Source organism: Dermacentor silvarum, chromosome 7, assembly GCF_013339745.2.
Source record: "Dermacentor silvarum isolate Dsil-2018 chromosome 7, BIME_Dsil_1.4, whole genome shotgun sequence".
Classification (NCBI taxonomy): domain Eukaryota; kingdom Metazoa; phylum Arthropoda; class Arachnida; order Ixodida; family Ixodidae; genus Dermacentor; species Dermacentor silvarum.
The window spans coordinates 101893335-101908701 of record NC_051160.1 but is presented as its reverse complement, the minus strand read 5'-3'; the positions used below and the strand labels follow the sequence as shown (position 1 = coordinate 101908701).

At 47.7% G+C, this 15367-nt stretch overlaps 2 protein-coding genes across 3 annotated transcripts in view; one reads left to right on the top strand and one right to left on the bottom strand.

Moving 5' to 3' along the window:
• Positions 1-592: 592 nt before the first annotated feature.
• Positions 593-11495, bottom strand: LOC119459040 (uncharacterized). The gene is made up of 5 exons (XM_037720887.2): positions 11243-11495; positions 9494-9653; positions 3521-3679; positions 1254-1353; positions 593-604 (listed from the first exon to the last, which is right to left on the bottom strand). Exons 1-5 carry the CDS (start codon positions 11493-11495, stop codon positions 593-595), a joined length of 684 nt encoding a protein of 227 aa, XP_037576815.1.
• Positions 11496-13737: 2242 nt separating this feature from the next.
• The window catches only part of LOC119458323 (ubiquinone biosynthesis monooxygenase COQ6, mitochondrial), a 75620-nt gene continuing 73990 nt past the window's right edge, over positions 13738-15367 (top strand). Inside the window, exons 1-2 of one of the 2 annotated variants that reach the window (XM_049671091.1) lie at positions 13738-14167; positions 14372-14503. In XM_049671091.1, coding sequence (XP_049527048.1) covers positions 13981-14167; positions 14372-14503 — 319 coding nt within the window. In that variant the 5' untranslated portion in view covers positions 13738-13980. The remainder of the gene's footprint in view (positions 14168-14371; positions 14504-15367) is intronic. The other variant, XM_037720153.2, reaches the window with a different exon arrangement.

The window sequence follows — 15367 nt, the reverse complement described above, 5'->3', positions numbered from 1 at the left end:
GCGCTTCAGGCGCAATAGAAGCAGCAGAGGCTTTTTGTGACCGCTTGTCAAGGCTACGGTCTGACGCCTCATTTGACGTACTATGGCAGCGGAGGAACTCAAGAGCAACAGATTTTGGTCTAGAGGAACCTCGTGTGCCCAGAGTTTCGCAGCCGCCCAGAAAGCTTCAATTCACATGCAAGCCTGATGAGCCTGCAGCGCTCGACGGCAAGTCGTCAGAGAGAACAGAGTTTTTTGCCGCTATCGATCGTATTACCGGCGAGACCCGACGGCGATATGAACAGCCTGGCATGGAGCAGCCGATTAACCTCGAGCGCACTTTGACTGACTCTGCTGAAGGTTGAAACTTCGCGGAAAACGACCTAAATGAGCTGTTAGGAGCGCACGCTGCACATTGTGACATCATCAGGCTTTCAGCGCCAACTCGGTGCTTCTCCCAACACTCCTGCGTGACGAGGGTCCGGCCGCAAGTGAACGCATTTTACAAATTCTGCAGTGGAAATCCGCAGATATGCGTAAGATGATGGACCAGGTTGTCCGGTACCTACAACTCGTGTTTTCTGTACCTGCGTCAGCTGCTTCGGGAGAGCGATCATTCAGTGCTCTGAGGCGAGTAAAAACATTTTTGCGCAATCGAATGACACAGAGGAGGCTGACCCACCTTCTCCTCCACGTGCACAAGAAGACAGCTGCGGAACTGCACTTGGACGCCGTTATGAAAGAGTTCGTGTCTAGAACATTAGAACGAACCTTCGGCCTCCTTTGACAACCTCTCCTGCCCAACGCCCTCTTGTCATGCCAGCCATGAAGCTCGTCAGTCTGCGATAATAGCTGTGTACCTAGTGCCTACTTTCTTGTCTACTTGTATAACATTTGTGTACTTGTGTCAGTTCACATTTTCTTCACTGCGGGAGCGAATGCAGAAATATTAAGAATGATTTTTCGCAGCTTTCGAATCCGTTTTGTCATTTGCGCGGTCTGTGCAGGTTTTCAGTAATTCTAGAATTTTAAAGTGTATACCAATGCAGAATAAGCGAGGATGCAAATATGTAAAATTTGATACGGCTAAAATGAATTAAAACATTAATCATTGGTGTCATTAAAATTATACGAATTATTAAAACAATAAAATGTAATGTAAATAAATAAGAATTTACAAATATTGAGAAAAAAATAATAAACACAACATACAAAGATGACAATACTTGCCCCCACTCCCAAAAACGTTCCGGAGTCCCTGGAGGCATACGTACCACAGCCTGCCGTTCCAGGAGCAGGGGCATGGCTCGGACGCGTGTCTCCATACTCTGTATCTCTCGCTTGTACTCGGCCTCACGCTCCAGCGCACTCTGCCTGCGTCGGGGATGTGCGGTGACAAATATGAGCACGACAGACAACAACGAGAGAGAGAGAAAAAAAATTATGCGTATCCTCATGTCACGCACTGTGGGAATCGATGTTATGCGAAGCATTTTGCAGGCTGCTGGCTATGCAGCACCGGGTTCTTCAAAGAGTTAACAGATGAACGAACGTGCTTGCGTGAAGCAAACAGTTGTGTGTGTGTGTGTGTTACGCGTACCTCCGTGCATGTGACGACAGATGCAATACTACGGTGACGGCATGCAGGGAGGTCTGTTACTCCGTAGATCCCGTGGCAACGCCTTTAAAGACTTATGTGCGTGTAGCTAGTCTAGATTATATGGTCCCATAAAACGCAACGTCGTTATGAATGCTATTGACCTTTTTCTCCTGCAAGGAGGCACCGCAGAAACGTATTTGCTTCTATTGGCTTTTTTTTTTATTATTCATAAAGAGAGACAACGTTTCGGAAGCTAATTTATGATAACAAATAAGTAGCGTTTTTCTCTAATTGCGAAATCCTATACATAGCCTACAGCTATTTTGTATACCGCTACAAATGTGCTAAATTACAGTGCTATTGTGCTTATTCATTTTATTCCACGACGTACTATTCGCAGCGTGTACTGCGATACATAAAACTATAGACTCATCACTCGTGTTTTGAATGTCAGTATAGCAGAAATAAGTGTTCAGACAATTTTTGACCGTTATGTCGAACTTCAAAGAACACGCATGAAAGTAATCATTTGATATTTTTAATGTAAGTACTGAGAGTCTAAAAAATCTGAAATAGACAAAATATGCACCCGGCTCGAAGTTCACAACTTTTGTAAGTGAGATGATGCAAAAAAAAATATGATGAAGATTTGTTGGCACGAATACCAGCCATAGTGATGCCCATGCTGTGAGGGAAAGCAGTAGCTTAGCAAATGTGGAAACGGGTGAGCTTCTATTGTACATGGAGCATTTGTTTATACTAATTGCAGCAGGCACCTCGTTTGTATTTTACTGAATTGTTCAGGCTCGCGACGCAATGGTTTTCAGATCAGGGAAGCATGCAAACGCCTCCTCATAGTTGATTATTGCGTTCGATCAGCTTTTCTGTGCAAGCAAGGTGGTCTAGTGTGCGTTCAGCGGGCACTCGAGCTTCCACGTGCTTTGTTCAGCTCCTGTACAGCGTTGTACAGTAATGTGGAGTATTGCGCCATATTGTACAGTAACGAATAGTGTCACTTGCACAGGCGGTGCTCAATATGTGCGAAATTAGAGAGCTAGTCAATAAGCTTCGGTCGAAGGTCGGTCTGAAATCGACTGCGCGCTTTGCGTGAGTGAAAACACCACACGACGGGAAGGATTGCTCGTAATAATTTGTACATACGCTGTCGAAGCGCTGATAGATGAAAGCAACCCACGGCGGGGAAAATAAAATTGCATTTCATATTAGTTGAACATACTTATCAAAATAACACGCAGTCACGAACATCTAGCATATTGTTTGATACCTCGTTAAAAACAGTCTATATGATGTGGAATCAAAAAATTACACAACCCGAGAGAAGCTTCTGTGTCTTCGGTGCTGCTTTCATTTAAAAATTGTGTTGCCAAGTAGGATCAAAGCGCATTTTTTTTATTTTTATTGAGGTAAGGCTAGGAGCAATGGAGGCTATAATGTCGACGATACCTCCAGTCGAAGTTTCATTTTTTCCGCACTCCCTAATCTTCCCAAAATCGTCAAACCTGACAAGCAGTTCAAGTTCAGTCGTCATTCCAGACGATGCATGATATTTCTAGTGGAAGGATTCTTGTGAATTATTTACCAACGCGTAGAAGAACTGTCGATCAAATTGATCGATTTCTATATGCACGGTAACGAAAGAGCCAACAACAGACGCCAGGCAAAGTCTAACCGTCCCCTACCCTGTCAACGCCTACAATTCTTGCCATCATTAAACACACGTTGAAGCTCTTGGTCCTCCTGGTCCTCCTCATCGTTGTTTTTATAATTATTTTCGCGTTGCGACGTCCCGGCTCGCAGCAGTATATATTCAAATTAAAGCTCACACCCTTCATATTTCGTAGAAAGCAATTAAATCACGGTTTATGTTAGACTATAAGCGTACCGTGCAAACGCGCGCGTCGTCCTCTACACTGGCCATACCTGAGAGCCCTGAGCCTCTCCTTGACCGAGGGTCCGGGCTCCGGGGCCCGCCGCTGCAGCATCTCGAGTCGGTCGCTGAGCTGCGCCCTGCCCAGCTGCCTGCGCCGCTCGGCCCACGCTCTGTCGTGCTGCTCGCGCCGCTCGGCATCTCGGCGACGCCTGCGTATAGTGCACCGTCCTCGGCGGCTTCGAGCACGAGCAAAAAGAAGCACAGAAAAAAAGCAAAGATCTAAAAATAAGTTCACAACCGCAGCAATTTGGGCCCGTTGGCTTATCATGGTAAAAATATTTTCAATAGCGCGATGACGAGGGAAGAAAAAATCACAAGCCCATCCCCTGTCGAGAAAATGGGGGTAAGCGACGCTTGTCGTGTGTTTCTTCGGTGTTCCTTCTGAACGAATTGCACTGACGAGTACCACGTTGTTCTCGAACCACAACCGCTCACACGCACTGCAGCTGGCTCCGAAGTTCCGGTTCAGAAACTAGCGTTGAAACCTGGCCGTCGCACCAGGGAAGTTGGCGCTAGCGTTGTCGAGGCGTGCATCACTGTTGTCGGGTTCCTGGAGGGCAAGACGACGCTGACGTTTGGCCTCAACATCGCGCTCCCTCAACTCGAGGTCCGCGGGTCCTTCGCTGACATTTCGCCAGACCTTCGGAAGCCCTCACGCTAGAATAGGCACGTCGATGACGAGCCCTTTCCCGAGAGAGTTCGTGGCGCTGTTGCTCAAACGCAGCCTGCTCCTCGGCGGAACGCACCACGCAGGGCCTTCCCGCCCTCCGCTCAGACTGATCTGAGGCGAGGGAAGCCCGGCGGAGCACGCGCCAACCCCATTACCTTCCCTTTCCCTCCCCGCGACAGACCAAACGACCCTGATTGATCGCGCGCGTCACGTGATCCGGCGCCGGCGCAGCTGGAACAGCTGCTCTGCTCTGGAAGCAGCCGGGGTCTTTAGCGCAGTGATGCTAACTCGGGGGAAACTTCCCTAGATCTGGGAATTTGGAGCCTTGTATAGGGAAATAGGGAAATTTGTTCAAATCTAGGGAAATTTCGCGCTAGGGCATTGAAACGGCTAAACTGCTGACGTGATGGCATTGCTTTTATTTCAGTCACCTCGAACTGCCTTCGCATTAGCATGTGAAGTATGACTTGATTGCTATAGCAGTGCAGTGAACACATCTCTCCAAGCAAACGACAGGGTGTGGATGCCCTGGGTCCTTTAACGAAGTGCTGCTAGTGCGATTTTGCCTTTCTTCTCTCTAGTAGTGTTGAGGATAGCTGTGAACTCTGAAATAAATATTTATCTGTAAATGGTGAAACACATATGTATGTATGCGAGAACATTAAACAAAGCAGCACGGACACATCTGAGCATAACTGGACACATATGCCTAGCACGACAATGTGGTCATTGCACTGAACGGCCGACTATGCACGCGTATACTAAAATTAACCTGGAACCGCCCATAGGCAGAGCAACATTGAACAGAGTTACAATGTTCATGTGATAGGGCTAGCTTTGTTTTGCAGGAAAGATGAAAATTAGTTGCGTGTTTGTGTGCTTCGCTGAAAGTGACGTGCAAGTGCGTTAATGTGGCGATGCAAGGTCGTACACAGCATGCAAAAAAAACTGTCATATATTTTGCATTGCTATCGTGCAGTGGTGCCTTGTTTCGACACTCTTACATTAGCAAGGGAGGTCAGGTGCCAATCTTACAATTCTTGGGACGTCGCTCTCGGTGCAAAAAAAAATATTTTGGACAACAACACAGTATGCACGCGCTGACTTCTTCTCCTGTTAATACGGCTTCAACTATATGAGGCCATGTTGATTAGCACAACTTGCACTGCGACATCATTTCAGGTTGAGTCCAGTGACTTCATTATTTGAATGTTAAAACGAGCATAGAAATAAACTCAAACTGTAACATGCATAACACAAACAAACATTTATCATTACAAAAATCAAATTCACAAACCTAACAACCTCATTTTGCACAAATCTGTAGAGAAATTTTTCATCCGAGTTAGGGGAAAACTGACTTCGGAGGTTGGCAACACTGTGTTAGCGTGACACGAACCACCATCACCGCCAACACTTGTGAGGCAATACAAGCCTCGCTCGAAAACAACGAAAGACAGAGCGCTCTGTCTTTCGTTGTCTTTGTGCCCTCGTCCTTGCGTTGTTCAAAATATTTTACTGAAGAGAAGTTCGCACAGCTGGTATCGTTCGGTGTTTGTAGGAGGTTATTATAATCGCGACAGCCATCACACGTTTCACAATTCGCCTTTCGAGTAGGCGAGCAGCGTATGACATTGCAGAGAGCCCACACGAGAGGGAAACATCGAATGACCCGATGAGGCTAGAAGAATCACAAGCCGTTTTTTTTTTTTTTTTTTTTTTTTTTTTACGTGAATGCGACGCTAGCGCATCGCGTCATCATTATAGCGCGTCGCATTCGAGCAAACTGGGACGATGCGCTATAGAAAAGAGCTGACGCCTCTTTCTAGCGCACACTAGCTCATTATTTGCAGTACAGCTCGAGTGGGTGAAATTGGCTCGAGTGGTACAGCTCGAGTGGTTGCAATGTCTTACTTTTAGCGAATTGTTGGCTAGCGCATCGTATATTACAGGGCAGCAAGCACGCGCCAGGGCTTAGCGGCTGTGACACTGCATGAGCTGCTAAGCACCAGTTCGTGGGTTTGGTTCATGGTTCATGATGCTATTTGAGTAGGATGTCACCTGTAAGCGGTGGCGTGTCGCATTAGGGTGATGCGCTATACGAAATGTTATGCGCTAATGTCGCACTCACATAAACGCGACTATGGGCTTGTGAGTCGGCTTCAATATAGTATATAGTTACGCCAGCTCACGCACCGCAAACCAACTCGCGCGCTTGCGCTAGTGTCACTATATATTGACCCTTTTCGCGGAGCAGTTTGTTTTAGAGAAACGAGATGGCGCTCACGGCGGCGCGCCATGCCTCTCCTCAGCGACCGCGCACGAATACGAAACCATTACCGCTTCTACCTTGCTTCGGTGCGATCAGCTGTCGGAAATGCAACTGAGTTTTCGCTAACGCACTGTGCTCCATTCACTCTGGTTTGAATCCTGTGGATTGAAGACGTGTGCAGTAGTTGGCTGCAAAAATAGTGACTGGAATATTAAGGAATGTAATGAATATGTGGGGCCAAGTTCGCGGACCGCTGCTGCAACTGTCCGTACGTGTTTCCGGCACTTCGAGATGTACGGCTCTCCTTGAGGAAACACAAATTTGCTCATCCGCCTGCGTTGTATTGCTAACCTTCAAAGAAAGGGCTTCAGCCCCGGTACGTCGGCAAGAGTGAGTACTGCTCGTTAAACAATGATAACGGGAGTAGCGCCGCCTCGTGTGCATAGTAGGTTTCGCGCACAGTATTTACGCACATCTATCCCAACCAGCACGGAAACTTACACCCACTCTTTCGCCAACATGTCAAGAATAAGTGAATGGGTGCACACTTCAATATATGCGCACTATATACGCACAATAAGTGACGGTACTACATCGATAGAGCATGAATGGTCGAAGCTGAATATGTTTCGTGACGGATCCACAAGAGTAAGCGAGTTACTAGCTGTAATATATATTTGCTACAAGGTATTGCAATGTGCAGAACAGCTACGTTTCAAGCCTTGTGCGCAGCAAGAACAAATCTATCGGAACTGAGCACACCCGCGAGCGATTAAGCAGAAAATAATCAGATAGTGGCCGCACCGAGGAACTTCACTGAGTCAGAAACCGACAAGCCACTGCTTCAAAATATTTGCCGAATAAAGAACAAAGAGCAAAACACACTAATCCTGACTGAATTCATAATTGGAAAGCTTGGATAGCTTGGAATACATATTTAGCCCCGCTTTTAGAACAAGCACCATATACGCTGCTTGCGCCGTTTGGACATGGCTTAATCAGATCCGAAAGCGCTTTTGCATGTTCTCTGAAGCTGTGATCAAAGCTTCGTGTCGTCCACCTAGTAACCGTCTACGATATCTCCGAAAACAGAGGTTTTCTAAGCTAAGCCGGCGTCATACACTTTCATTGTAAACAAGGAGGCAACGGAGGCAGTTGAGGCAAGCAATGAACGCGTCACCACGTGATCAAACATGGCAGCGCCCACGGGACAGCCGCGAAAAGGGTCAATAGAGTCGCGCCCGATGAGCGTGCATGTCTGGCGCTCCTCCTCCTCGCGCCTGCTCAGGACGTTGTCATGACGACGGCGCTCATTCGCAGATCGCCGCGATTGGACGCTCAACACCACAAATACCACGATCGCACTGTAATTACTGAGTGGCGTATGGACGAATGACACGAAACAGATAGAGCTCGTACAGAAGTCCTGCCCTGTTTTTAGATGCGAAGCAGCTTATGGCGGGGGCTTTGTCCGTCCTGCGTCCCGCGGCGTCCCACACCCCCACAGCGCATGCGCGTCTCTTCCCCCTCTCTCTCCTCTCCTACGCTCCCCCCTTTCTCTCCCCTAGGAATCCTCTACTGTACGGAGCGGCGCCCGCATGCCACACCCCCACTGCGCATGCGCGTCCCCTCCTCTGCCTCCTCTCCTACGCCCCTTTCTCTCCTCTAGGAATCCGGAGCGGCGCGCACGATAGGTGGTGCGACAGCTGCATACTCTGATGGGGGCGCCACGGTAGTTCCGCGGTATGAAAATGACGGAGCGCGCGCGCCGCATTCTCTCTCCTGTGCAGCGCCGCGATGAGCGCTCGGGCCGCTACCGCGAAACCATCTCCCGCTCAAGCTAACCATCTCCCCACTGCTTCGCATCCACACATGGTTCCCTTTAGCGGGAGATGGAGTAATTTTTTTTACTTGCAAGTTTCGCTGCAAGTCACAGGAGCCAAAAGCAGGGGTGCAGCTCGGCGTCAGGAAGGTACAACTGCATTGCCTATAACATAACAGTCACGACGTCGGAAACTAAGGGGCCGAAACTACTGATCAACAGGAACAACCAGGACGGTCTTTCAGTACCGCGCTGACGACTTCCTCTTCTTCACTGTTTAGTTTAAGTGTCGATATCGTCTTATCTTCCTTACAACACATAGGGGCACGACAATATAAGGCCGCATCCACGAACACGCCTTTACTCGACGAGAAGGAGAAGTGCTTCTATTGAGTGAAAAGTCGCGGTACTTCTCTCAAGCGGTGAGCACATCTCAACACACCATCCTGAGAGGGGGGGAACGAATTTCCTCGATCTCTGTCGTTGAACATCCGAGGACCCAGTCATCAGAGCAGCGGTGCAGCATTTAAATTTTCGAGGAGCGTTCGAGGGTTTCCCTTGTTTACGGGAGCATTTCGTGTTAGGGCGATCTGCATACGAAACCCAAAGACAGAGTCGAGAAGCACGTGGACATGGAGCTTCTAGTCCAGCGGTGCTATTGAATTGGGTGACGAGCCTGATCAGCGCTTTTGTCATTTAACTGCATAGATGCTTGCCACGAGCGTCATTTCTTGCGCCGCTCGCGTTATTTCCCTTTTCACGAGCAATCGGCGGCGGACGCATTTCACGCAATTTCTTGCATACATTAAAGTGACTGACCTTACTGGTCAAACTAATACAGTGGAATCTCCTTTATACGATCTTCACGGGAACCGGAAAACAAAACGTATCATCCGAAAATTGTATTACCCAAAAATATTCGTATATAAGAAACGAAATCGTGTATTTGAAAAAAAAAACGTGTTATCCCGAAAAACGTATTATGCAGAATCGTATCAACGAGATTTCACTGTATATATGCTGCTGCAGCAGCTGGAACAGCACGAACACCGTTCACTAGAGTTGTACATTTCCCCGCAGTGTGTGCTCGGCAGACTCTGGTGAATCCGGTCGTCGTTCTTGAAATCGGCGCGCTCTCACTTCTGAGTCGCGCAGTCGTCGGAAGAGGTGTACGAGGAAGGCGAGGGAAGAGCACTCACGCCAGCTCCCCCTGCCTGAGCAAGGTGCACGCGTTCATCCTGACGATGAGCGATGGTCGAGGAGCTCCGGGGTAGTCGTCCGACAGGGCCGACGACGCCAGCGACGAGCGGGGCGAGCAGGACGCACTGCGTCTCCGGATGGCGCTGTGGGGCCGACTGTCTGCGTTTGAGGAAACCCAAAATAAAGGAATAATTATAGTACATCCCGGCCAGGAGACTATATAGTGCACGACCTCGACAATATCGCAACCCAAATCACAGCGAAGCGGAGTTTGTCACAAAGAGACGACAGCGGCTCAGGGGCACGGATGATTGGTGCGATCGAGTGTTTCCCGATGACGGATCTTCGTAATGAAGAAAGTTGAATAAACAAATAAATATAAAGAAAGAAAGATAAAACGACACGAGCGAGCCAGCGAACATGGCTATTATAAGAAAACGAGCGCTTCGTGTAAAATAAGACAACGAATGAAAAATATTGAAAAAAAAAAGAACTCAGTGCAGCCATTTAGCGATACATGCGACAGTACGTCGCACCCCTTCGAGGTCCCGGATGCATGATTTAAACAGCGTTCACCACACCTCTTCGAGGATCAAAGTGAAATTTACGGAGAGTAGACTATCGTCAGTTGCACTATATATATATATATATATATATATATATATTGTGAGACGACGCCCGGGACGAAGGCAGAGCTCTTCTAATGACACACAGCGCGAGACAGCCCACGAACACCAACCCGACAAAATGATGATGATTATGAGGATGGATATATACACATGAAGACGATGATGAACTAAAAGAATTAGCGCTCACAATATATATATATATATATATATATATATACTTTTACACTCCTAATGAAGGCATTAAAAAAAGCAAGAAAGTAAGATGTGTGTGTTTGTGTGGGGTGGGGGCGAGTGAAGGGCCGAGCTTTATCGCAAGTTATCGCAGGACAGTTAGGCTCTCACACACGCTAAAGTTGTAGAGAGAAGGAGAAGGAAATGTTGGGAGCCAGTTGGCTATCCTGCACTTGGGGATTGGGAAGAGATCGAACGTTCAGACAGGTCACACGCACTATAGACACATCGTGTCCGCTGTCGGGAAGTTCGTTGCCTTCAAGTGTTTCAGAAGCGCTCGTGAAGCTTCCCGAGTCGATCAGGGCAAGCTGTTTCGCTTAGACTTTTACAGACCGGCACATATCCGTGTCTGGCCGTTCTGCGCGAAGTTTACCCTGACGTATATCGCGACCACGCCTGCCCGTCCTGCGGGCAGACCTCCACTCTGGCACACATGTTCTGGGAGTGCGGGTCGAGATACGCCAAGTTCAGCTAGGATGAGTGGGACTCGCTTCTGCGTAGCCCCGCTCTAGACAAGCAAATCCTGGCTGTCCGGCGTTCCCGCCACCGGGTCGGTGGGCTAGACCTGCCGGCCCACCGTCATTTCGCCGGACCTCTAATAAAAGTTATTTCACTCACTCACTCACGCACATCGGGACCTTAATTCCGGCGAAATACCGATTGTACGACGGTACAATTAAACGAACTGTATACAACCGGCTCAAAGCACTCCGGGGGGAGACTGACGCTGTTCGTCGAAACGGAACAATTAATGTGATCGATATAAGAACCCTCGCATCATCAGCTCAAGGCGCGCGTGGAAGAGTCGGCCATTCCAAGTGAGATAGCAATGTGCGAATTAGGGAAGGGGCTACTCAGAGCCGCAGCCCTTGCAAGTGAGCGTCGTACCTGCTTCGCGGTGCCGGCTCGCCGTGGATGTCGAAGACTCCGACTCGCGTTCCGAACGCGCGCTGTCGGCTCGGGAAACCCGCCGCACGGTGGCCACGGGCGTGGACGGCGGGGCCCCGCATCGCTGTAGTGCCGACTCGGACGCGCACCGGACCAGGGAGGAGGAAGAGGCCGACGACACGGACACCACGGTGCTCAGGGGAGACGAGCAGCGCCTCGTCGTCCGGTCACGACGAAACAGCGTGGCCTCCATCACAGCCTCTATGTACGCACTGTAAAAGCATCGCAAGTTAACCACTCGGTTGAGAGGTTGCAGTTTTTATAACGACAGTGTTTAAAACTGATCCTGGTTGTCCCTGATAGTTGTCTTCTTTTTTATTATTATTAGTTGTACACACGTAGTACTTGCACCAAAATAAATATTTCTGCTGAAAATATATGCGTCTGTGTTTGACTATTCGATTCGATATTTGATTCCTACTATTCGTATTCGAAAAAGGTGATATTTGCCCACCTTATACATACGTGCATCACTGCAAGAACAACTACTGAAAGTTGGCTTCTCCGTTATAAGATTGTTTTTGGGGAGAAGCCCGCTTTACACGTTCTCTATACGGGAGGTAGCGTGTTCAATCGCTCGTGGCAGACAGCGCAATCGCGCGTTCTCAGGCAGATAACTTGAAGGGCACGACTAATCACTATGCTCAATTATCTAGTCATAATGAGCATTGGTTTTCTAAGTAGGTTTTAATAACAACTTGCATGCCCTTTGTACGCAAATACTGACACCATGCATGCACCACTAATCTCGAGGTAGCCGTCCACCAAATGGCTTACGAAATATGTTAGCTTTGACCAGGTAATATTATAACGAAATAAATAACTAAATTAATTAATTAATTAATGCCGCTATCACACGCAGTGAACTGTTAATGTGGCCGATTTGGCCACACGGTTGTCTCGGAACCGTCATTTATAGGTTGTCAAGAAGTTGCATTGCACAAATTTCACCAAAAGCGCTAGAGAGGCATTGCAAACAAGACGAGCGATTATGCGAGCGATCAAGGTTTTGGAAAGGTGGTATGGAAAGGTGGTTGTGAAACCCGCCGTTTTTGCTTAACGGCTATGGTGTTGGGCTACTAAGCACGAAGTCGCGGTATCAAATCCCGGCCGCCGCAGCCGTATTTCGATGGGGGCGAAATGCCAAAACACCGGGTCCCGTGCATTGGGAACACGTTAAAGATCCTCTGCTGGTCAAAATTAATCCGGAGTCCCCCACTGCGGCGTGCCTCATAATCAGGTCGTGGTTCTGACGCGTACTAAAACCCCAGAATGCAATCTAATATCCAAAGGTGGTTGTTAAAATAATTAAGTTAAACTGAAAATTCTAGCTTCCGTAGCGAGTAGTTACTAGCGAGTGATTGAGTCATGGTGATACGCCGTCGAGCTTGTTTAGGCACTCGCCTGCACGTGTACAACAAAATTCAGGAAATTCGATGACACGTGTTCCTCGATCAGTCCCGCGGTGACATAACTGGATGAAACGACTGGTGCGTGTTTGACAAGTATTTCACATGACATTTTCTTTTCTTGTCTTTCTTTTCTTATGTTAAGGAACGAGTTCACATTTCGTACTGCCATTTAATACATACAACTTTATCATCTCATTTGCCATCTTTAAATGACGGAGCCGTTTTTTCCTTAATTCCGGTTGCATCACGTGGAAAAACAGCGAGTGCCGGTTAAAGTACTTTTACTTGACTACTCACTTAAGTGATCGGCTGAAAGTCAGTGCTTCAGTAACTAATGCACATGCTCAAAAACTTCATTGCAACAGATGTTCTCGAAACAACTATGTATTTATTTTTCTATTTGTCGTTATTACAGAAGAATTATTCTACCTATATATATATATATATATATATATATATATATATATATATATATATTGCACAGTGTGATGCGCGGAGTCCACGCTTGTCGTGACTCAAGGTACTGCGTTAAGAACTTGTGCCAGTAAATTTGTGCATGCCATGCCGTGTGCTGACCACATTACCGAATAACTCACGGAGGCGTCACAGTCGCTAAAACGGCGTAATATTCCTTCCTTGTTGTACTATTAGCGCAGGCAGCATCTTCTTCGCTTCGCTTAGTTCGTCTTCAAGCGAAATTTGCGATCCGAGTATTTTTCACACGGGAAGTAAGTCTTTCGAAACATACATAGAGACGCAAGACCGTCTGACGCGCCGGTGCTAACTTGTTGCCTATGGTTACGGCTCGAAACAACGCGCTGCAGGACCGCGGTGACTGTTACATCTTATTAAGTGCAAAATTAACTTATTAAAGAAATCATTTAGTTGGCATTAAACCGTAACAATGTTTATTTTACTATATTTAGTTTTACATTTGGTGCACGTTGGAGTATTTGTAACTATTTGCTGCAGGGCTATTAAGTGTTTAAAAAAAAAGTAAAGAAAAGAAAAGGAACGAAAACACATGGTTCTGTTGCGGCTCGCAAAAGTTTCAGGAGCGTCTCGTTCCGGCGTACTTTCTCATTTCTCGCGGTAGTTAGTGATTGATTGCGCGAAGCGTGTGAGAGAGCCTTTATTGTAGCTAATATGCAGGTGTGATCTGTTTAGTAGCTGCGAATTTCTAACCAAACAGGAAGAATCAACCGTGACGTTGTTGACCTCGGCGATCACACCTTTCGACCTGCGTCCACTTCTGTTACCGCGACGATGCAGTCGATCGTCTTACTTCGCCGGTGCCGGCGCCTGATGACGCCAACTGCTCGGCGCCTGCTGAGGACGTCGCCGGCCTGCCTGGATGCCGACGAGGACGACGTTTCGGAGCTCACGAAACAGCGCTGGGATGTGGTCATCTCGGGAGCTGGACTCGCTGGAGCTGCTCTGGCTTGCGCCTTGGGTGAGAACTGCTACCCCTGTAGCGCGAAAACGCATCGGTGTGTTGAACTTTTGGAAATGCAGCAATGCTTTCACTAAGTGTTGTTCGACGCAATACAGCCGCGGCTGTACCTGTTCTGCTGCTGATGTCGGTAGCGTGGGCTTCTGAGAACGCGGAAAATGCGCGGCTTGCGTATCGCGTGACCTTACTTTAGTCTTCGCACAGGAACATCCGAGGCGTTTGCGAACAAGCGAGTGCTGCTTGTAGACAGACGTCAACTCCGCTCGGATCACGATGAGGAGAATTGGAGCAACCGCGTCTACGCACTGACGCCGGGAAGCAGGAGCTTCTTGCAAGGTACGAGCCCTGTGCCGAGCCGCTTTTGCCAATCTTTCCTCTGCTAGAACAGCCGTTTCGACGAAAAGCAGTTGTCGGCATGAATGGAAGCGACTGATTTACATTCAAAACCACTGACAGTCACTGTGTTTATGAACTGGCATCGGCAAACAAGCTAGATTCGAAATATGACTGCTGCAGTAATCTGCTGTAGTAGAGTGTACTAGAACATAACTGTAGTAAGCTTAAATAACGATTGCATTTTCTCTTTCCTGTGGGTCTACGCTGAAGTCAAGTGGCCGCTGCACGGAACACATTGCAGAAATGGTGTCGTTTTCCTTAAGTTACGTACTGAAGGAAGTAGCCGTTTTGTTCCTCCAAAGTGTACTCACAATTTAAGAGAGCTAGCAGAACAGTTCAAATTATAGTCGTACAGTCAGAACAATCTGCTTTGTCTTGAACATGATAACGTGTGCTGGCAATTGCATTGCTTATAAAAATTTGGCAAATTCGGATACAGGAATACAAGAGCAGTAAGTCAAATTGGAAGAGGCTGCCATGCTTTCATTGCGTGTGTGTGTGTGTTTCACAACCCACCGCGGATGGGAATTCAATTCCCTGGACGTGGTACCTTTATTCTGATGTCAGCGGAATGCAAAACAACTCTTGTACTTAAGACTTAGGTGTGTGTTTAAGAACTCCAGGTAGTCAAAGTTAATCTGGGCCCCTCATTAAAGCCTCCCTCATAGTTAATGTTGCTTTGGAGCACTGAACCCCACAATTTTTTTTATTTATTTTTATCAAGTCACACATCTCGGCAGCTGCGTCTACCTTTCTCCAATCAATGTTGTGGCTCAGCTAAAGCTTTCTGACAGCATTTGCATT